At 50.5% G+C, this 21,120-nt stretch overlaps 3 protein-coding genes across 3 annotated transcripts; 2 read left to right on the top strand and 1 right to left on the bottom strand.

Moving 5' to 3' along the window:
- The first annotated feature begins 7,972 nt into the window (after positions 1 to 7,972).
- LOC142563507 (uncharacterized) lies at positions 7,973 to 8,947 on the top strand. Its single transcript, XM_075674055.1, has one exon. It carries the CDS (start codon positions 7,973 to 7,975, stop codon positions 8,945 to 8,947), a length of 975 nt encoding a protein of 324 aa, XP_075530170.1.
- A 9,348-nt stretch (positions 8,948 to 18,295) lies between these two features.
- On the top strand, positions 18,296 to 20,504 carry LOC142563650 (uncharacterized). Its single transcript, XM_075674234.1, has 8 exons — positions 18,296 to 18,605; positions 18,698 to 18,862; positions 19,065 to 19,248; positions 19,355 to 19,597; positions 19,661 to 19,832; positions 19,909 to 20,054; positions 20,111 to 20,288; positions 20,369 to 20,504. Exons 1-8 carry the CDS (start codon positions 18,393 to 18,395, stop codon positions 20,376 to 20,378), a joined length of 1,311 nt encoding a protein of 436 aa, XP_075530349.1. The 5' UTR covers positions 18,296 to 18,392; the 3' UTR covers positions 20,379 to 20,504.
- LOC142563651 (P2X purinoceptor 7-like) lies at positions 20,444 to 21,079 on the bottom strand. The gene is made up of 2 exons (XM_075674235.1): positions 20,835 to 21,079; positions 20,444 to 20,600 (listed from the first exon to the last, which is right to left on the bottom strand). The coding sequence occupies exons 1-2, from the start codon at positions 21,023 to 21,025 to the stop codon at positions 20,444 to 20,446; spliced, it is 348 nt and encodes a 115-aa protein (XP_075530350.1). The 5' UTR covers positions 21,026 to 21,079.
- Between the last annotated feature and the right edge of the window lie 41 nt (positions 21,080 to 21,120).

Here is a 21,120-nt window from a genome sequence, read left to right as displayed (position 1 = left end):
AAGCAACTAAATAATCAACATTTGTAAGAACAATAATAGGAGAGGAAAAAAAGGCCTAGACTAATTGCCAAAGTCAACAGTCAGTCAATGTAGGCACGCTTTTTCATGGGTATATATGTCCTGCCCATTATTGGGCATCGGGGTCACATCCGAGGCGCTCCTTATCGGGGAGCAACGTGTTTATTATAAATTGTCCTTGACGCAGTGATCACTTTACTCACTACCAACTTTTTGAATAGACGAAGGTAGGATCGCGAACAGAGGCGTCGCATGATGGAGTGATTGCTGGAGCCCCAAGAACCAACAGCGCCGACGACGATGGCGTTCACTGTCACACGCTGATATCTTTGTGCTAGATGTAGACGCACAGGTTCATATCTGGCGATTTGCGCGGCACGAGCTGCGGCGAAGGCCTCGGGTTGGTTGTCGAAGGGGCAATAAACATCGAGGACGATTGCCTCCTCTCCGCGCAACATAACGAGATACGGGCGCAGGTTGGTGTTGCCAACCGGACGATTTTCGTATGTGATGGTGAACCGGTTTCGGCTGGCAGTACGCAGTCGCGCCGTTATGCTGTTCTGCCGGGCCGTGTACATGGCGCTGTTTGTCATGCAATGGCAGAGCACGTTGGCTAGAGACTCCGTCTCGTACCCACACACTCTGCAACGCTGGTCCCGTCCAGTCCATCAGCTGGCTCCATTCAGGGGTAGAAGGCTGAGCCTGGTCCTATGGGTAAAACGCCAGTCCGCAAACCGGGTGAAGGACCAGGTGTGCATAAATGAGAACTGGCGGGGTCGGCGGCCACGCACTGCATCACATAGCCCTGGTTAGTATTGCAGTGGAGAGCTTCGTCTCTGGTCGCCGATTGAAGAGCGCGCAGCGTTCGGATAACCTTCCTGCGGTGGGAAGAAGTGAGGGTTTTTTTCACCGCAGGTTATCCGGACGCCCTCAGGGTCCAGCTGCTACAGCACATCCAGGCGGCGAGACGCCTTACGTGCCTCCGTCCAAGCCGAACGAAGCTGCGAAGCTGGCGCACGGAAGTCGCCCTCCGTGGACCCGCTGAGGTAGTCCTCGACGTCCCTCTGCTTCGCCGGCCGGCGAAGACGCTTAGATATTTAGGAGACACAATCGTGCTTGGTTTAAACAGGAAGGAACTAACCGCTGAAGGACAAGAACTTCCTCAACGTAGCATGGAATAGATGCCCTAGCTTTGACCACATCTTCCTGCCAAGATGCACAAGGTGTGCCCGACATGGACACAATTCCGGCGAATGTCAAGCAGTATGGCATTGTGTGAACAGCGGTCAAGAAGGACATCAACAGAATGAATGTGAGAACGATTCCTATTGTAAGGTATGCGAATTGGAGGATACACAAGATGAAAGGGCTCATGCAGTGATGTCATGGGAATTCCCGGTATACCGGGACAAACTAGAAGCAGAATGACCTAAAGGCAGAACAACGCTACTTACAACATAATAAGAATGAATAACGTTAACGAAATCCAAATAATCCAGGTAAATTTAGCAAGAGCTTATAAAGCGAATCAGTCATTGAACAACTTGTAGCAAGAAGAGCAAATAGATATATCAATCATTCAGGAGCCATATGCTCTAAACAAGATTATTGGATTTCCAATAAAACACAAGATAATCGCATAGGAGAAAGAAACAAAAACAGCAATAATTATACGTAAAGGGGACATTAGTATATTTCCAGTATCAATAGAACAGAAAATGATAGCTGCAACAGTTGCGAAAGGAACCAGAGAGCTGCTCATCATCAATTGCTACTGTCCTCTCCATGAAAATATAGGTCAAGTACTATCAACGTTAGAGAAGGTAATAAATACCATTAGTTTTACAGACATTTTAATTACAGGAGACTTTAACTCAAAAACAAAATATGGGGCTGCCAAACCAATGATCAAAAGGGGGAAGGAATTCTAGAATTCATAATAAAACACAACGTAATAATTCTTAATGAAAAAGACTCGCCACCTACCTTTACGACAAAAAGGGTGGATCGATCTTTATATAACCAATGACAACCAATATACAAACATAGCACAGTGGGAAGTTCTAAAAAATTATAATAGTGATCATCGGTATAAGAAAATAGTATTGAAAATGTAGAACCGTAGGAAGAATATGGTATAACATTGAAAGGTCAAACAAAAATAATTGAACATTTGCAAAATGACCAATGGTTTACGGAAATACAAAGCCGGATTAATAATGTCAACGAGATATAAAATGTAACCACCCTGTAAAAATAATCTGAAGAACTAGAAAACAGATACAGAAAGAAAAAACAACCATCAAAACAGAAAACTAACCCATGGTGGACAAATGAGTTAGAAGTTGAAAGAAAGATGGTTAGGGCCTACAGAAGGAGATACCAAAGATCCAAAGGCGATAAAAGGCAACAATTTAAAAAAGAATATTATAAAGAACATGATGTATATAACAACATGTTGGAAGAAGCCAAGAACAATAGCTGGAAAATACTATGTACCAAAACAACAAAGAAAAAACCATTCAACCTACCATACAAAATAGTAAGAAATCAAATAAAAACTAGTGCTGTATTCAGGAGCATCAAGAAAGAAAATGGAGAGCTTACAACGTCAATAAAACAAAAGGTTGAGCACTTACTAGAGAGTATATACCCTAACTGGATAGGGAATGTCATAGAAGACAATATATAAGGAGAACTAAACGATCTCAGAGAGGAAATTGAGGAAAACAGAATTGAAGGAACAAAAATTTACAAGGGAGACGCTATCATATTCAATAATGACCTTCCCTTTACTGAAGCAGAAGTTACCAAGATTGTAAAAAATCTTAGAAAAGATGTAACGCCAGGCCCCGACAGTCTGAAAACTACGTTCATTCAAGCAATATACGACAAACACAAACTATATTTCTTAAATCTATTCAATGCGTGCCTAAGAGTGGGACATTTTCCCAAAAGGTGGAAACAATCAAACGTTATTCTCATACCAAAAGCAAAATCTGAAGTTAAAACAGAAGAAATTCAGTATCGAACGATTGCTATTAACTCAATTTTAGGGAAAATTCTAGAAAAGTTACTGAAGGACAGGCTTTATCATTTTTATAGAAATACCAACACTTCCAAAAATATCAGTTTGGAATTACACATAATACTTCAACAACCAGGGCTTTACAGGAAATAACTAAAAGAATACAACAGACTAAAATAGACAAAATGAACTGTCTAATAATTTCATTAGATGTCAAGAGTGCGTTCGATTCAATAAAACCATCGATTGCCGTTATAAACTAAAGGAATATAAATGCCATGATAATATAAACAAATTAGCAGATAACACGCTAAAGAAAAGGCAGATAATCTACGAAAACGACAATATCAACATATGCAAAACATTACCCATTGGATCACCGCAAGGCTCACCCTTAAGTCCAATTTATTGGAACCTAAAAATCTCAGATTTGCTTCAGAGGAAATTTCCTAGTCATACCAACGTACAAGCATTCGCAGATGATGTGGTCATAGTTATAAAATTCAAGTCTAGAAAAAATGCAGAGGGAAAAGCCGACAAAACAGTAGCAACCATCGATGAAAGGTCGAAAGAAAAAGGAATTTCATTTAATAAAGACAAATCTCACTATATGATAGTAGGAAAACAATATACAAGCGATCAACCACAAATAAGGATAGGAATGGAAAAAGTCAAATCGGTGCAGGAGATGAAAATATTAGGAGTCATCATTGACAATAAACTAACATTCTTACCGCACTTGCAGTATTTAAAAGAAAAAGTTGCAGACGTAACCTACAAATTAAGCAGAACCATAAAAGACAACAAGAACACAAACAGGAACACACTACAGTTTATTTATAAAAAAGGAATAGAGAAAATGATAGCATATGCTTCACCTGTTTGGTACACAAGTTATCACAATGAAGAAACTGAGAGTGATTCAAACACTAGCACTAATAATATCTAAATCGTTCAAAACAACATCAAATCTTTCACTTAGTATTCTATCAAGAATCTCACCTGTATATATAACTCTTGAAAAAGAAAACGAACAATATAAAATACTTAACGAAGGTAAAAACTTCACTTGGAACGATATGCATATACGGAAAATCAAATAATGCGGAAACATGGCCAATGGCATAACCACCCGTCTAAGAAAATTAGTACACCTTTTGTGCAAACTGAAGAACTGCTAGATTACAGAGTATATAAAGATGGATCAAAGAAAGAAAAAGCAGCCTTTGTATTATCTTTGGCTTTGAATTTTGTTTTCTTTGTCTAGTAATACAAACTACCAGGATACAGTTCCAATTACGACGCAGAAGTGTTAGCCATTTCAGAAGCAATCAAACACATCAGATCATCACAAAAACAGTTTAGATATCAGCTATTCACAGATAGCTTATCAGCACTTCAAGCTTTAAAAAATCCAAATAATTAAAATCCAATGATATGCGAAATTAAACATACCAGATCAATCAAAGGAACTTAGTATAAAATTAACGTACGTGAAAGGCCACAGTGGTGTATTAGGAAACACATTAGCTGATGAACTAGCAAAAGAAGCCACAATATAAGGAATAGAAACATTGATCCCAATTACAAAAGCAGTTATATCAAAACAATTGCAAGCAAATCTATATATAGAATGGAATAAAATATGGAACGAAGAAGGAACTAAAAGCTACACATACAAATGGATAGAGAACGTCAACCACATTCCTACACACTTTCCTGCAAATTTTTATACCTCTTAGGCACTGACTGGACATGGGAGGTTTCCCTTTCACTTTTCAACATTCAACATAACATATTCACCATGTCAATGCGAGAAAACCATTGAAGTCTTCGACCAATATCTCGAAGACTGCCAAATTGTAACTAAACAACAAAACGAACTTACTAAAACATTATGAGATAACTGCAGAATAGAAAACCAGAAATGAAGACTAAAGAAACATTGGCGATTCTAGGAGAAATAGTAAAGAAAATTAACGAGAACGCTATAGTGCTAAAACAACACAAAGTTAACAACAGCTTCAAACATATTAAACACGGTTATGAGGAAGAAATAGTGCAGAAAAGCCATTATTGCTGAGAATTCCTCAACCACTATTTCTCATCAAGCCAATCAAATCACAACAAAACAACGAAACAACAGATACACAAACAAGAACACAAGGGCTAGAACCATCAAAGCAAAGACTAACAACGGACCCAACAAGACAAATGGGAGCCAAGAAGAATCGAAGCTTTCAACATGAAAAGCAAGATATCTAAGAACATAAGATCCCCCCAAGACGTAGGAAGAAAAAAAATCAAATAATCGTTTTATTTACTTTTGTTCAATAAATGCCCGCTGTGCTGAGCCTGTCCCGTTCGCGGTGGATGCTGATAGCAGCTTTATCTCTCTGTCTATTTCACTCTCTCTCACCCACACCTTTGCTATAACTAACTTTTTCCCTTTACCTACCCCCTCTCCCCTTTCCTCTATACACCCTCTTATTCCTTACCCTAATCTCAACAATCTTCTAATCCTACCCCCTGATTTCCTATTTCTAACCTGCGATACTTGAGCGGTGCAGGTGGGGTACACCTAACGCCTTTCACATTCTGTTCCTATCTACTATCAAGCGAAACCACAGCCAAGGGAACGGGCTTGGAAAAATCAGCGCGGAAAGAAGACCCTGTTGAGCTTGACTCTAATCTGACTCTGTGAAGAGACATGAGAGCTGTAGCATAAATGGGAGGTCACGGGATACGGCCTCGTTTCGGCGGGGTCCTCGTGGCCGCCAGTGAAATACCGCTACTCTCATCGTTTCTTTGCTTTCTCGGTGGAGAGGGAAGCGGACCATTGAGTTGTCCACGCTTCTAGCGCCAAGCGATTGGCCCTAGGTCTCCCTTCGGGGCGGTGCCGGTCGGCCCTGCGCGACCTGTTCCGAGGACAGTGTCAGCCGAGCGCTCGTGCAAGTGCTCGGCTGGCCGGCGAAATCGGGCTCCTGCTTTTCTTTCCTAAAATACGGTATTTTGCATTTGGATTCTCTAAATTTTAGCTGGACTTGCTTTTAAACACGTAGGGCACACATTCGACGCAAAACCGGGGCAAAAAGGGGCTTAATTTCGCATTTATTCGTTATCTCTTTGCTGCCGGCTGTCGGGTTCAAAATGGCCTGGGCTCATACCCGCTGAGCCCCGGCCATGCCCCACACGCGCAGAGGCAAAAACGCGTCGCCGTCCCGCTCGCCCCCGCGGCCCTCGGCCACCGGGGGGTCGCCCCGCTCGCGGGACTCCGAGTTTTCTGAGGACGGCGACGCGGTTATCGCGCGATTCTGTGCCCTCGTGGACCAGATCCCCGTCGCCGAGGAGGAGGACCAGCCCCCGGCCGGCGATGGCGGGGAGGACGACATCCAATCCTCCGTTTCGGAGGGGACGGCCGTGGCCGCGGCGCTCCCGGCGGGCCTTACGGGCGGGGCCGAGCGGCGGTGCCAGGATATCCAGGCTGAGGTGCTCGCCTTCTGCTCGGTGCCCGCGAACAAGGTGTCTGTGGACGCTCGAGTCTTCGTCATGAGCAAGATATTTGAGCTGGCCGCCCTATGTTCCAGCCTGATGACGGAGGCGGCCGCGGAGCGCGGCGCGGCTGCGGCCTTGCAGGGCCAACTTGTGGAGATCCGCCGGGAGCTGGCCGCGGTGCAGCGACGGGCAGGCGTCGCTGAGTGCAGGCTGGAGGGCCTTGTCGGGGCCGTGACTGGCCCTGCGTGTGCCGGCCTTCCTGGCGCCGGGGGTGCAGTGGCGGTGGGCGCCGCGGCGTCGGCGGCCGGGCGCCCGTCGTCTGTTGGTGTTGCGGGCGCATGCGCTTCGGGCGCTGTGCCGGTAGCGCCCGGCGCGGCGAGTTACGCCGCCGCCCTGCGGTCGGGCGGTCTCCCCGATGCGGGCGCGGCGCCTGGTGCGCCCGGAGGCGCCGCCCGGGGGCCTGGGCAACCCCTGCACGACCACGTCTGTTTCCTCACGCCGACGGCCCAGACAACCACTCCAGCGAGGGACGTCGTCCGTTTGCTCAAGGCAAACATCGATCCTGCGGCCAAGGGTATCAAGGACGTGTCACTGCGACACACCCGGTACGGCGTTACGGTTTTTTAAAACATAAAACAGTCGATCGACAATTTACACAAGGCCATACAGGACAATGCCGTCACGAGAGCCGCGCTAATCGTTAGGGTTGCGGAAAAGCGTAATCCGCACGTGCGGTTTTCGGGTGTCGACCCTGACGTTGCGCCGCAGGATTTTATCGCGAGGCTCAACGACCGCAACCCGGGCCTCAATCCTGACCCCGATAAATGTAGGGTCCGCGAGACCTTTAAGGAACGGTCGGGCACCAACGCCTACATAGCGGAGGTTGACCCGCCGGCTTTCCGCGCTCTCATGGGTCGTCAACGCCTTTCTGTGGGCTGGACTATGGTGCGTGCCCACGAGGACCTTCACGTCCCTACGTGCACCTTTTGTGCCACGTATGGTCACGGCCGCACCACGTGTCCGGTTCGCACTGACGCTGCGAAAGCAGTGTGCATGCGTTGCGCGCAAAATCACCTGGGCGGCTCCTGCAAGGTGCGCATGGGAGACGAGGCGGTGCGTTGCGCGGAGTGCGATAGGGCCGGTTTATCGTCTGCCCACCCCGCGGGATTCCCGCAGTGCCCTATCCTGATGGAGAGGGTGGCGCGGCTGCGAGCGCGCACAAACTACGGCGGGCAGTAGCGCGACGAGCGCTGCGGGAAAGGGGGGCGATGCGCGAATGGGGGAGCGGGGTGGCGCGGCGCCGGCGGGCGTGCGGCAGGCGGGGGGAACGCCCGACGGGGCGCGGCGCGCGCGGACACGGCGGTCAGCATCGCCTTCATCCAATTAAATCTTGATCATGCCAGACTGGCCTCGCAACACTTGGGCGACTGCATGTCGGAGACGGACGTCTCGTTGGCGGCCGTGTCCGACCTTTACAGGCCCGGAGGCAAGCTACCACGTATGCCGCCGCAGTTCACCGTGTACGCCATCGATCGGGATCCGGTGGCCGCGGTGGTTACGCGAGGGCCGCCATACGACGTTTCTCCCTTGTTTTTCTCCAAACTGGTCGTAGCCGTGTACTGTGAGGCACGCGATTTCCAATTCGTGTTTGTCTCCGCGTACGCGCCGCCCCACCGACCGATGGACGAAACCTTTCGGGGCATCCAGGAGGCTCTCGCGAAGGCCCGCACGCCTAACATCGTCGTCGCGGGAGACTTTAACGCGAAGCACCCGGCGTGGGGTCCCTGCGCGGGGGACGAACGCGGCGCCCGCCTTATAGAGTTTGCCGGGGCGAACCGCCTTGTTGTCCTTAATGATCCCCAGTCGCCACCAACGTACGAGACGCGCTACGCGGCCAGCTGGCTCGACGTCACGCTGGCGGCGCCGGCCCTCGTCGCGGCTGGATTCGATTGGACTGTTCGCGAGGACATCACGTTCTCGGGACATAAGAACGTTGCGGTTCGCATTGGCGCTGTTCGCGACAACCGTCCTCGCCGTCTCACCCGCTATGCGCGGGAGGAATTGTTGACTGCCCTCGCAAGCGAGCCGTGGTTCGCGCGGGTCTCGGGGGCTGCCCTACAATCACCGGGCGCCCTCGACGAGCTCCTGGCAGGGTTCCAACGGCTCTTTGACCGGTATTACCGGGCGAACGTCCGCCCTGTCAGGGGCCCGGGGAGGCCTTGGTGGACCCCGGCGCTGGCGCGGGAACGACGTGCCGTGAACGCGCTGCGGCGCAAATACCAGCGCTGCGCGGCGGACGAATTGCGGGCGCAATTCCGGACGGCATACAGCAAGGAAGGCCCTTGCAGTTTTTCGCTGCCATGTTCGCGCGGCCAAGACCTCGCACCTCCGCGGGTGGTATTCTAGTTGTACGCGGCGCTCCATTTTTTCCGCCGCGTATCGGGAAGCGTTCGGCAGGGTGCGCCCGCGACAGTGTTTGCCGCCGCTTGAGCTGCCGGACGGTACCCGCACGACTACACACCTAGAGTCGGCGGCCCTCCTACTGAAGACGCACGTGGCGATCGATGATCCCTCCTCTGACGGGCCCTGCCACGCAGAAATCAGGGCGCTCGCGGAGTCGCCCTATTGTACGCGCGTACGCGACGCGCCTTTTACGGCAGCCGAATTACAATGAGTCCTTCGCAAAACGATGGACTCATCAGCACCCGGGCCGGATAAGATCACGCCCTATACCATCAAGGGGCTTGCGCGGTCGCATAGCGCTTTTCTGCTCGGGCTCTTCAACGCGGCGCTTGCGTTGGGATACTTCCCCCGTTGCTGGCGTACGGGGAGAATCATCTTCCTCCCGAAACCGCAGCGCGCGCCCGAATTACCCACCTCCTACAGGCCGATCTGTGTCACGTCGGCACTGGGCAAGGTGCTGGAGCGCCTCTTGAACGGCCGATTATATTATTTTTTGAAGAGCGGTGGACACCTGCACGAACAACAATACGGGTTTACCCACGCCAGGAGCGCTGTCATGGCTTTATATGCCTTAAAGACCCGCCTGCTTGCACTCAAGGAGGCCAAGACACCGGCCATCCTAATGTCGCTGGATTTTCGCGGCGCCTTCGATAGCGTGTGGCACACCCTCGTCCTTAAATTCTTTCGGGACCGGGGGCTTCCGACGAATTTATACCATCTCCTTCGTTCTTTCCTCGAGGACCGCCGTGTGGTGTTCACCTCCCACGCGGGTGAGGTCGAGGCCAGGCCGTCGCTGGGTAGCCCTCAGGGTTCGCCACTGTCTCCACTTTTGTGGAACGTCATCGTACATGGGCTCCTCGAGCTTCCCATGCCCGCCGGAGTGACCGCACAGGCGTACGCCGACGACACAATTCTTGTCATTTCGGCTCGGACGCGTGACGGGCTCGGCGCGGTGGGCTCGGAGGCTCTTCGGCGAGTGGTAGCATGGGCCGCGAGCGTCAAGGTCTCCCTGAACATCGATAAATCCTACTGTGTTCTATTTTCTCATGGGCATGGCGGCATGGAACGCGTCCACCCTACCATCCGCCTGGGCACTTCGGGCAGAGGCTTGAAATTCGTGGAGGCCCTCAAGGTCTTAGGCGTGACTTTTGACAGGCGCCTCCACTTTTTTCAACATGCCGACAGCCTCAAGGAGAAGGCCGAACATCTGGCCTGCCGGGCGCTGACGTTCGTCCAAATGCAGGGTGCCCTGCAGCCGGCGGCATTGACACACCTTTACCATCAGGTGATGCTGCCGGCCCTCACGTACGCGTCGGCAGTGTGGTGGTCTGCCAAGCCCGACTGCAGACTCAGCGCCCGCGTAACAACAATGCAACGCACGATCCTGCTGGCGTTGTCGGGCGCCTATCGGACGACGCGCACGGCTTCCCTGCAGGTTTTAATGAAGGTGCCGCCACTGTCGCTTGAGTTAGACAGGACCGCGGCGGAATTTCGGCTCTTCGGGCTGCGCGAGGCCGTCGAGTTCGGCGACCTCGCGTTCTCCCCGCGCGATATCCTCTACCCCGCCGACCCTTGGAGAGTACACCCGGCCTCGACGCGCGCTTTTTCGTTTGCGCAACCGTCGGCGCCGGAGGCGCGCAGCAGGTCGCGTGCCGGGGGGCTTCATGTGTTCACTGACGGCTCCTACACGCCGCACTCATCGGGCGCCGCCTTCGTCGTCCTCGGCCCGCGGGAACGGATCGGGGCGTTGGGCCGCTTTCGTGTGTGCGCCGCCACGAGTGCCTATTGCGCCGAGGTAATCGCCTTTGCGGAAGCCTTGAATTACCTGTGCGGCCACCGGCAGACGGGCGCGGTATCTTTATATACCGACTGCCTATCTCTGCTGCAAGCGATCGCGACGCCCGGCTCGGCCGATCCCCGCATTATCCGTGTTCAGACCGCGCTCGGGGAGGTTGCCGGTTGGTCCGACGTGCATCTCTATCACGTGCCCGGGCATTGCGGGATTTTCGGCAATGAACTCGCCGATTTCCTCGCGTCGCGGGCCGCTCGGTACGGGCTCGACCGCAGAGCGCCCATACCTTTCAGATCGATCCGGAATGTATTCAGGGCGGTCCAACGAGAGCGGTGGGCACGGTCATGGCGCGAGAACCACGCGGGCACGGCGCTTTTTCGCTGGGTACCGCGCCTCGAGGAGACGCCATCCTTTTTTTCCTCCCCCTCGGGCTTTGGTTACCCTGCTTACGGGGCACGGCCGTTTCCCCTTCTATTTCTACCGCTTCGGCCTCGCTCACGACTCTCTGTGCCCCTGTGGCACAGAGTGCTCGTCTTTTGATCATTACTTGGGGGAATGCAGCCTCACTAGACCGTTGCCCGCCTCTCTCGAGCCGCAGAGCTCTTTGACTAGACTTGACCTTCCTGGGATTTTGCGCTCCAGTCGTAATAGAGCGATTTTGATACAGATAGTACGGCTCATTAGTGACCACCTGCCCGACTACGTCCGATGACATTTTCACACCGACACGCTCCTTTATGATCGAAGTTAACTGCCTACCGTTTGCGCGCCGGCCATGGCCGGGTGGGGCTGAGCGCTGCGTGGGCCTGAGCGTCCGGCGCCCTGCTGACAACCTCCGTGTGGGCGTGAGTTTAGCCCGCCGGGCGCATATGGTCCGCGGGGCCACTGCGATCTGTGACGCAGCCCCTCCTGCGCCCCCATCTGCCAGGACCGTCATGCGACCCCAGCGGCGCGCCCTGCCACCGGCGCATACCCGCCGTCCGGCTGGGGGTTCGATTCCCGCCCGCGGCATTGCCCTTAACACATTTTTTTTCTTTTCTTTTTCTTATACACGTACACTACACTAACAGATGTCGGTTTGCGGAGGCCGCTGTCGTCTTGTCGACCGGAGACGGCGGGGCTTCGCGCCCCTGGCGACACGACCTCGCGCAACCGGCCGGCTGTGCGACCTTTCGGTCGATGTCTGGAAAAACCGTGACGCTGTGCCACTTTGTCTTTCACCCTTGGCCTATACCGCAATCTTCGAGGACGGACGCGCCCTGTAATCGCAGGTTTCGAGCACCCGCTGGACTCCGCCGTGTCAAGGCAACTTGCCTTACTATGCGGCGATTACCCTCCGTCCTCCTCACGAACGAGGCGGGAGCGCCCTTATCGGCCAAACCAACCATCATTCCGGAGGCCTGCCGCAACGGCTGCTAACAACCGGGCGTCGTGACAAGCATGTTGGAAGTTCGACTCTCGCCTGCCTCGCCGTGCGCTGCGCGGCGGCTTCACCCTACACGAGGACAGGTCACGGCACAGCGTCACAGTGCCAGCTGTGTGTTTTGTGTACTTCTGTGTACTGTGTTTTTTTTAGAGCGCAGCTCTTTGGCGTCCGTTCCTGGGTTTCGCGTCGTCGTCGTCGTCGGCCTCGTAACCAGCTCCGCCCCCCTTTCATCCCCCCAGCGCTAGCAGCGACCGACTGATACCGCTGGATGCCGCTGACGCCGCTAGAGAGTCAAGATAACGTGACTGCATAGAACACCGTCGCCGCCATGCAGAAAGAGTATCAGTCAAAGGCATCAGTCAGTCGCTGCTATCTCTTCCCTCCTCCCTTTATCGTGTTGTCCGCTTGCTGCGCGCGCTTCTGCCCCCATCGTTTGCCGCTGGGTGTACACGCCGCCCCCCTCCGCTTCCGCTTACTGCTGGTTGCTCTCGACGGCGGCGATGAGCCTCCGCTTCGGCGGCGCGAACTGCAGGGTCTTCTCGGCGGCGGCGATGAGCTTCTGCTTCAGCCTCGCTTACTGCTGGTTGCTCTCGACGGCGGCGATGAGCCTCCGCTTCGGCGGCGCGAACGGCAGGGTCTTCTCGGCGGCGGCGCTTAGCCTCTGCTTCCCCCACGGCTGTGACAACCTCGCGAGGCACTTGTATAGATCTCGTCTTTGAGAATCAAGCATTGGTGTACCAAGTCGAACATATATCAGTCTATTTCTCCGACCACAAAGCTTCCTTCATGACTGTCAAGAACGGTTAGTGGAGTCTTTGTTAAAGGAATACGTGTGAAAAATAAAAATAAAAATTCTGTGATAGCGCATACATGTGTTGCTCGATTTCTTTGCCTCAATCTATCCAAAAGGTGAAACAGCTTATTTGCTGCGCTCAAATTTCGCATTAGGAAGTAACGTAATCGTCGGTAATTTTTTTCTTTCTTTCTCCTTTCCTTTCACTTTTTAATTTTCTTTATTGTTCCTCTTGTCCCCACCATGACTTTCTTTTTTTCGTTCACGACGGACAGTCCTTTCATTTCTTGCCTCTCCTTTTATTTCATTCTTGCCCTTCTCTTTCCCTTTGATTTCCTGTTGCTTGTTTATTTACTATTTCTTAGTTTTCTTGGTTTTTTTTTCCCTTTTCATTTTTCTTTCATCATTTTCATGGCCACGGCTATGCCCTCACGTCTCCGCCTCATTCATTCATTAAAAGATAGCCCTGTGCGAGGGTTTCTGCCCTCGATGAGACACCTTCGGACACCTGTGCGTTACCTATGCCCACACTTTTATTTTTCCAATTGGCTTTTCTTTAACCAAAACATGCGCTTTGGGTATTACTTCAAAACCCCTTTTCATTTATTTTAAATTGGCTTTAAACCTGGTATGCTTTTCTGCAGGTACAGGTTTTCCCCACCCTTTATTTTTGTTTTGCTTTCAGGAATGACGGGGAAGTAGTCGGCCGGGGCGGTACAGTTGCACGAGCGCTCGTGCAACTGCTTCGCCGGCTGGCTGCATCGGGCTCCGTTCTTTCGGCAATTTTGTAATTTTCCTCTTACGTACTAAATTGTAGTTGTGGGTTATTTTAGAACATCCAGCGAAACCATTCGACGCGTCGGCAGGAACCAAAAAGGGCTTATTTGTTTTTTTTTTTTTTTAACGAAAGCATCTTTCGGCTCTAGGCGAGGAGGCCAACATGGCCGTACCTACACGGGTATGAGTCCATGTCGCGGCTGAGGCATGCGCGCGGGGCGTCGCCCCGAGAAAACAGGCGGACAAGCATCGGAAGCTCTCTAGGATCGGGAGATCGTGCGTTCTGACAGGACGGAGATGAGATTATTAGCATGGTCGGACAGGGCACAGCTATGCAGAGGGGCGCGACAGCAGGAATTGAATTAAGGGAGGAGCGCAATACGGCGGTTGCGAATGCCGGTCTTTTGACTACTAATCAGGTCAATTCGGAAACAGAATACAAGCTAATGAAGGAGTGGGACGAGATTGCGACGCGAAAAATGCGAGTCGAAAAAATCCTCTTTGATGACAAAACTAAAATAACAAATTTGGTTCGAGCACAAATCACAACCGAATTAAATGTCATAGTAAAGAATTGCCCAGATTTTCAAGCGGCGGCGGCGCGGCGAGAGGCAAAAATGCAGGAACTTCGAAGGCAGCTTGACCAAGCCAGACAGGAGGCAACGGACTTACGGATACAAGTGGCAGTTGCGGGAGTATCGGGGCTCGGGCGGTCCTACGCCACGGCGGTGGCTGGTCGAGCTGACTGCCGGCCGACGCCGGCGGGGGCGCGGGGCCTCTGGCAGGCCTCGGGGCTTCCGGACGCCACTGGAGTGACGGCCTGAACATAGACGACAAGGCCTTGGATGCAGGGTCACGTTGCCTTCTTGACGCCGGTAAGTAAATCTAATTCTCCTGTAGAAGACGTCATGCGACTAAAGGCGATTGTAGATCCTAGTAGTGCAGGCATAAGAGAATTATCCCTTCGTGAGACACGTTCGGGTGTCACCGTAATAGCGAAAGATAAAGTCACACTAGACCACCTGCAGAGAGCAGTGAATGCGAGCACGGACACGCGTACTGCGATGAATATGAGTACCAGAAAAAAAGAAAACCACACGTAAAACTGACTGGAGTTTACCCTGACGTCTCACCAATTCGAAGTACAGCCTGCCGATTTAAAGAAATCATGCGAAAAGAAAGAATCTGTGTCGGGTGGCCCGCGGCGCGTGCAGTGGAGGACTTATATGTCTCCCCTGTACATATTGCGCGTCGTATGGACACGCGCGCCGATTTTGCCCCGTTAAAGGCGTGGCGTCCAGGGCAACCTGCACAAAGTGTGCCGGAACCTCCTGGCACAGACTTGTAATGTAAGAATGGGCGATGCGGAGGTTGCCTGTGCGGCGTGTAGGGGAGTCGGGCTGGAATCCGCGGGACACCCGACGGGAGATGTTCGCTGCCCGACGCGGGCGGAGCGGGCACTCCGCCCGCGCGCTCTGATTATGGTAACTAATTGGGGCGGGGCCCGCAACGTCCCCCCCCCTCGAGGTCGGTGCGCTGCGGGTCCCCTGCACAGGTGTGGCGTCCCGCCGTAGGGCAGAAGGCGTGGTGGCGTGCGACGGGACGGGGTTTGAAGAGTGCAGCGATGCGTGGATGGGGGCGATTGGCGGTTGGTATTAGATTAAATCAACCTGTTCGAAATAACTTTATTGGCGATACGGGGCTGCTTCCAAAATGATTCTAAATAATAATTTAAAATTCATTCAGGCAAATTTAGAGCGTGCGAAAGCGGCGGCGATGGTGCTGGTGCGCGTCATGCAGGAGAATGGAATTGCTCTCGCAATGGCTTGTGATCCCTACATCACGACAAACGTGATCCCCAGTATTCCGGAGCGTCACCACAGATTTGCCTCACCTGACCACCCCCGAGTAGTTATATTCGGGGACGGATCGAGATTTGATTGTTTCCAAGTCACCGTCAGCACCAATGTCGTTGCTGTGAGACTGTCGACGCGCTCTCTCGCATTCTTACTGATAGGAGTGTATGCGCCTCCGCACGTAGATATTGCTTCGTTCTTAGATATCGTGTCAGACTGTATTGAACGGTCTCGGGATGACAATGTCATCATTGTGGGCGATCTCAACGCGAAAGATATTAACTGGGGTCGTGGTGGTAGTGATAACAGGGGTGCAGCGGTAATGCAGATGGTGTGCGACTACGGCTTGCATATATTAAACGATCCAGAGTCAGAAGCCACATACGAAAACCACTATACCGCAAGCTGGATCGATGTCACACTGGCCAGTGCAACAATGGCCAACAGTGGTTACCTGTGGAGTGTGTCTGATGAAGAGACACTATCAGAACACCGTCATATCGAATTCTCATTCGAGGGAATGCCAGTGATACCTTTGCAGGACGAGCACAATTAAAGGGATACGGACACAAAAGTTGGCGGGTGATCTTATGCGTGAGAACAAAAGTTGATCTCCTGAAAATGACGATTACAACAAGCTGCTTTGAAAAAAAGAAGGAGAAACATCTTTCTTTTGCAATTTTCTATTGCGCCTTGCCTCCAAGCGGCCGCCGGCAGAAGCTGAAATTTGACGTCATGACACCCTCGCGCGCGCGCGCGCGGCCAAGGCCAGCCAAAGCCGTCGCAGTCTTTCCGGAGTGTCGGTCGCTTGCCGCGTTTGTTTACCGCTATCGGCGATCTTCGCACGTGGTCCGTCTGAAACGTAATCCCCGTCGGCGCTCCACGCAGGTAGTGAGTTACACGTGTGTTCCCACGGTCGTCGATTGGCATCGACGCATTCGTCGCGGTGGAAGGAAATGCCCAGACACTGCTGCGCCCAAGGCTGTTATAACAGCATCGTCGGTCGTGACTCGCCGTCACACACGTTTCCCAAAGACGAGAAGGTGCGTAAACTTTGGATACGTGCCTGTCAGCCATCACGCCCAGCCTGGAAACCTCTAAAAGATGACTTCATTTGCCCGGACCACTTCGTCGACGATGATTATGCGACAAGCCCGGCTGTGCTGAAAAGCCTCGGCATGCCGCTCAAAGGGCAACGCCTAAAGCCTGACGCTGTGCCCTCGGTCTTCTCACGAAAACGCAAGGCAGGAAGGATCAGCGGCGCGTTTGAAAAGAGGAGACGAAAAGAGGTTGGTACCGTTTCCGTTCATTTGCCGCCTTCCTGTGTAGTTGCTCACAACGACGGCATAAATAACTATGCGTGCATGACTGAATACACAATTTCGTCACCTGTACATTCTACCTACGTGTTTTGTGCCCCGTTTTCATGTGCACTCTCGTATTCCTATCTTGCAGATCAGTGATCAAATATTGCAAGAACAACCTACCACAGAAAAAGCCTGCCACACAGAAGCAGTTCACATCCAAGGACCACAGTGTGATGCTTGCGAAATGCATACACCTCCAATTGATCATGTTCCGTTTGAAGAAGTCACCTAAGCAGGTACATTTCATAATTCACGAATAACAAACGTATTTCATATTTGTCAGTGGAGCGTTTTATCTTAAAAAGAGCGATTTCCTTTGCGTGGGTGTAAAGGGAAGAAAACAAAAATGCATGTAAAAATCTTCAGGTCATCTTGATAAAATTTTATGCTTTGGTGTGTGTTCATTAAATAGTTTTGTCAACTGTTTCCATCTCTTTAAGTTTCCTGTGAAGGCAGTGCAGAGGCATGTACAAATAGCAGGCAGAACAGTGAGTGTGAGGCACATCAGGAGAAATGCTCTGCAGCACTTCTCCAGCAATTTGCAGCAGAACCTCATGCCGCCAATGAAAGACAAATTACAGCAAAACCACTTCAGGCTGATGCAGCTGTTCAGACATCAATGATCTGCAGAGACTGGGGTAGGTGTATCAGAGGAACCAATGTGCATCCTTATGTCACTGCTCTTTTGTAACTAGCCTCGCTATGCATAGCATATATACGTAACAGGTACCAGCATAAAATCTTTGCACTGTCATTACTAATCAACGCACCTAAAGTTCTTTTGGCACATTGAGCCAGATGGTGCAGGTATGTCGTTTTCCACCGCACTAGGAACCACCTGGACACAGACGAGTGCACCTTCGCGTCTGTTTTTTCTGTATCCGTGTTGTTCCTGGCGTTTTGTTGAAAATAGCATATCGGAGCAGTTCTACTGTTGCTGCTAAATTATATTTTCGCTTATGCTATTTTTTTTCTAGCAACACAGGTTAACATCCACGGGGACAAACGTAGTATTTCAACTAGCTCCTTTATGCCACCACAGTCTTCGACATCATTGCCAGAATGGACGGATGCATCTGAAGACGAAATGGATGAAAATGAAAACCGAATTCAATATGATCCTTCCTATGCACTCTCTGATGTCAGTTTGGATAAGTATGTATTAGACCATCATATAATATTGTGCAGTGCTCAAACAGATCTTTTTCTTTTTTCAGAGACAGCACTGTTAACACAGCGGTGCCGCTTTATGAAGAGAGGAAGTTCATTGTTTTCGAGTCTAGCCTGGATGAACTGCTCTCGGTCTGCCCTCTGTGTTCACATCCATGCAGAGCCATTGACAAAACTGTGAAAGGCATATTATTGCAGGAGACACGTATGTGCATAAACCATCATGTCTCTACATGGACAACACAGTCAATAATTAATTGGAAGGCAGCTGGTAGCTTGCTTCTTTCTGCGGCAGTATTTTTTTCAGGCTGCAAAGCTTCGAAGTTTTATAGGGCACTAAGGAGTGTGGGTGTTGCCTGCAGCTGTGACAAAACACACTTCAGAGTCCAAAATGCATTCGTCATTCCTGCAGTCACCAAGGTGCGTAGGCTCATCAAATTGGTTAGGTCATGTAACCAACCTTACAGTGTATGCATATAGATTCATGAGCCGTACACGTTCACTACTTCAAGGTCTGGACACACCACCAAAATGTGCTTTTTGATGAAGCCATTGGCCGTCCACTCCAGGTTGCTGGGGATGGTAGGGCAGATTCCCCTGGACATTCTGCCAAGTATGGCACATACTCTATTCTGGATATAGAGCAGAACAAGGTGTTGCACATCGAAACTCTCCAGGTAGTTATTATTGTTGCATGAGAGAGTGCTATAGGAAAATCTGCAGGCTTGCTTAGGAGGTAATGGGTAGACTAGTTGGTTGTACACAGCCTTTGAGAAACAACGGCGCTGTCAATAAGACAGCACTGTTGTTTCCCAAGAAACCTGCAAGCATTCGTGACTACAGGCACATGTGCTTGGTTTAATGATGCTTATGTTGCAGTCAAATGAAACCAAGGGAAGCAACCATATGGAGGTTGAAGGACTCAAGAGGACACTGCAAATATGCGAGGCTAATGGCCTCGAGATTTCAACTCTTGTGACTGACCGTCATTCTCACATAAAGGCATTTACATCAAAGGAGACCTGCATAGAGCACAGCTTTGATTGCTGGCACGTTGCCAAGAGTAGGTTCTGCATTAATAATTTTTTTAGAAGCACAAGTACCAGTAAGATATCTGGGCTCTCAAATTTTTATTCATGATGCATCTGGTTATCTCCATTTTTGTACAGTGCTCAAAAAGAAGCTGACAGCCGCAGCGAAGCTCAAGAAGTTTCAGGAGCTGACTCTATGGATTCCTGCTGTCATCAACCACCTGTATTGGTGCGCCCTTTCAAGCCGGGCGCAACTTGAGCTAATTCATGCCAAGTGGTGCTCCGTTGTCCGTCATGTCGTTGACATTCACGTACATGATGAGAGACTTTATCCGAGGTGCGAGCATGAGCCATTGCCTAAGAAGAAGTGGCTGGAAGAAGGTATGTGGCTTTGAAATATTGTTTTTTCAGTATTTTTGCATTATTTCCAATGAATTCCTTTAGGATCACCAGCGCACCAAAAACTGAAAGCCATCGTCCTAAACAAGGCTTTGCTCAAAGACATTCCTCGACTATCCACGAGTGCACAAACATTTGCTGTTGAATGCTTTCACAGCACCATCACTCAGTTCGCACCGAAAAATACCCATTTTGGGTATTCCAGCATGGTAGCAAGGTAAAACATACTTTGTGCCTAAGCTGTTTAGGTGGACTGTTGTGATGTAAACGGATATGGTCCTGTTTTCTTTCAGAACACGCCTTGCCGCACTTCACTATAATGAAAATAGTGCAAGGCAGCAAGCAACCACTGACAATGAGACAAAGAGGTGGCTGGTCAAATACCCGAAGGCAAAAAAGGCTGCCGTTGTCGCACCAGTGAAAGAATCTTGCACATACGGTACTTCGTTTGCGTGTTTTTGCACACACATTGCCATTTACTATGCTTTGTTCCAGGCTATGTGAAAGAATTGCTGAAGTGTGCCGTGGACCTGTGCCAGAATGCGAGCTCCTACAGGGAGGCATCGGCACGTACAAGTGTGAACGTGCCCCCTCCACTTTCAAGCAACTTTGAACGGGCTGACAAAGAAGCTCTCGTGGCAGCACATACAAGGCGCTTTAATATTTTACCAACGTAAGGCTACTTTCCTTTCATGTTGCAGCTGGAACTGCAGCTTCTTGTGTAACCACTTATTTCCCTGTCTCGTGTTACAGACTGCAGTAGTTCACTGAACAAGACACGTCATTCTGAGAAGAAAACTCTGGGTGTTTATTCAGGAGAAACTGCCATCATGCGTCCAGGTAGCCAGTGTAATGCCCTCCTGGCGTAGGGAACTCTTTCCTGATTCTGTGGACAGCACAGCTTGGCAAAACGACCCGGTTACCTTGACCAAGTCGCCTGTACACCCACCAAACCAACTGTCGGTAGGCAGTGTATCGGTATTGCCTGCAAAAAAAAGAAACACAAACACAACAATATAGATTAAAAAATTCACTTGGTGTTTTTCTATTGCATGCCATGCACTGTTCGTTTGAATTCATCTAACAAATAAAACGAGCCCTCGATTCATTCCCTCTGTCTCGTTCATGCTATGCACCAATAGCACGAAATATATGCAGCGGTAACAGGGCTTCAGGATTTTTTTTTCTCGCCTGATTACTGATTTCTTATTGTACTTACTCATTCAAGGTGCGTTGTCCAAGGTGGTATGGGCAGTAATGCTTCAACTTGAGGTATTCCAGGTCGAGTATGTGCCTATTGAGGCAATACAATTGAAAAAGCGGGTGCTTCGTGATGCATTCGTAAGTTTCAGCGGCGTTTGCCACCTTTTGCTGCTCTGTACAACAGACCCTCTCTTTTTCTGTAGGCATGTCGCCGCAGCGGTGACCGCAGGAGCACCTGTTGAAAGAAGGAAAATTACCCTATCAATTGCTGTGCAAGAACAAATATTCTCTGGTTGTGACAG

The sequence above is a fragment of the Dermacentor variabilis genome, chromosome 11 (assembly GCF_050947875.1).
Source record: "Dermacentor variabilis isolate Ectoservices chromosome 11, ASM5094787v1, whole genome shotgun sequence".
Taxonomy (NCBI): domain Eukaryota; kingdom Metazoa; phylum Arthropoda; class Arachnida; order Ixodida; family Ixodidae; genus Dermacentor; species Dermacentor variabilis.
The sequence above is the reverse complement of the archived record's forward strand: the minus strand, read 5'-3'. Positions and strand labels throughout refer to the sequence as shown.

Bases quoted from the DNA above. Each gene is read 5' to 3' on its own strand.
- LOC142563507 (XM_075674055.1), top strand. From the start codon at position 7,973: ATGTCGGAGACGGACGTCTCGTTGGCGGCCGTGTCCGACCTTTACAGG.
- LOC142563650 (XM_075674234.1), top strand. From the start codon at position 18,393: ATGTGCATAAACCATCATGTCTCTACATGGACAACACAGTCAATAATT. The intron at 18,606-18,697 runs GTGCGTAGGCTC...CACTACTTCAAG, and splicing joins TCATTCCTGCAGTCACCAAG to GTCTGGACACACCACCAAAA. The intron at 18,863-19,064 runs GTAGTTATTATT...CTTATGTTGCAG, and splicing joins TGCACATCGAAACTCTCCAG to TCAAATGAAACCAAGGGAAG.
- LOC142563651 (XM_075674235.1), bottom strand. From the start codon at position 21,025: ATGCCTACAGAAAAAGAGAGGGTCTGTTGTACAGAGCAGCAAAAGGTG. The intron at 20,601-20,834 runs GTAAGTACAATA...TTTTTTTTGCAG, and splicing joins GGACAACGCACCTTGAATGA to GCAATACCGATACACTGCCT.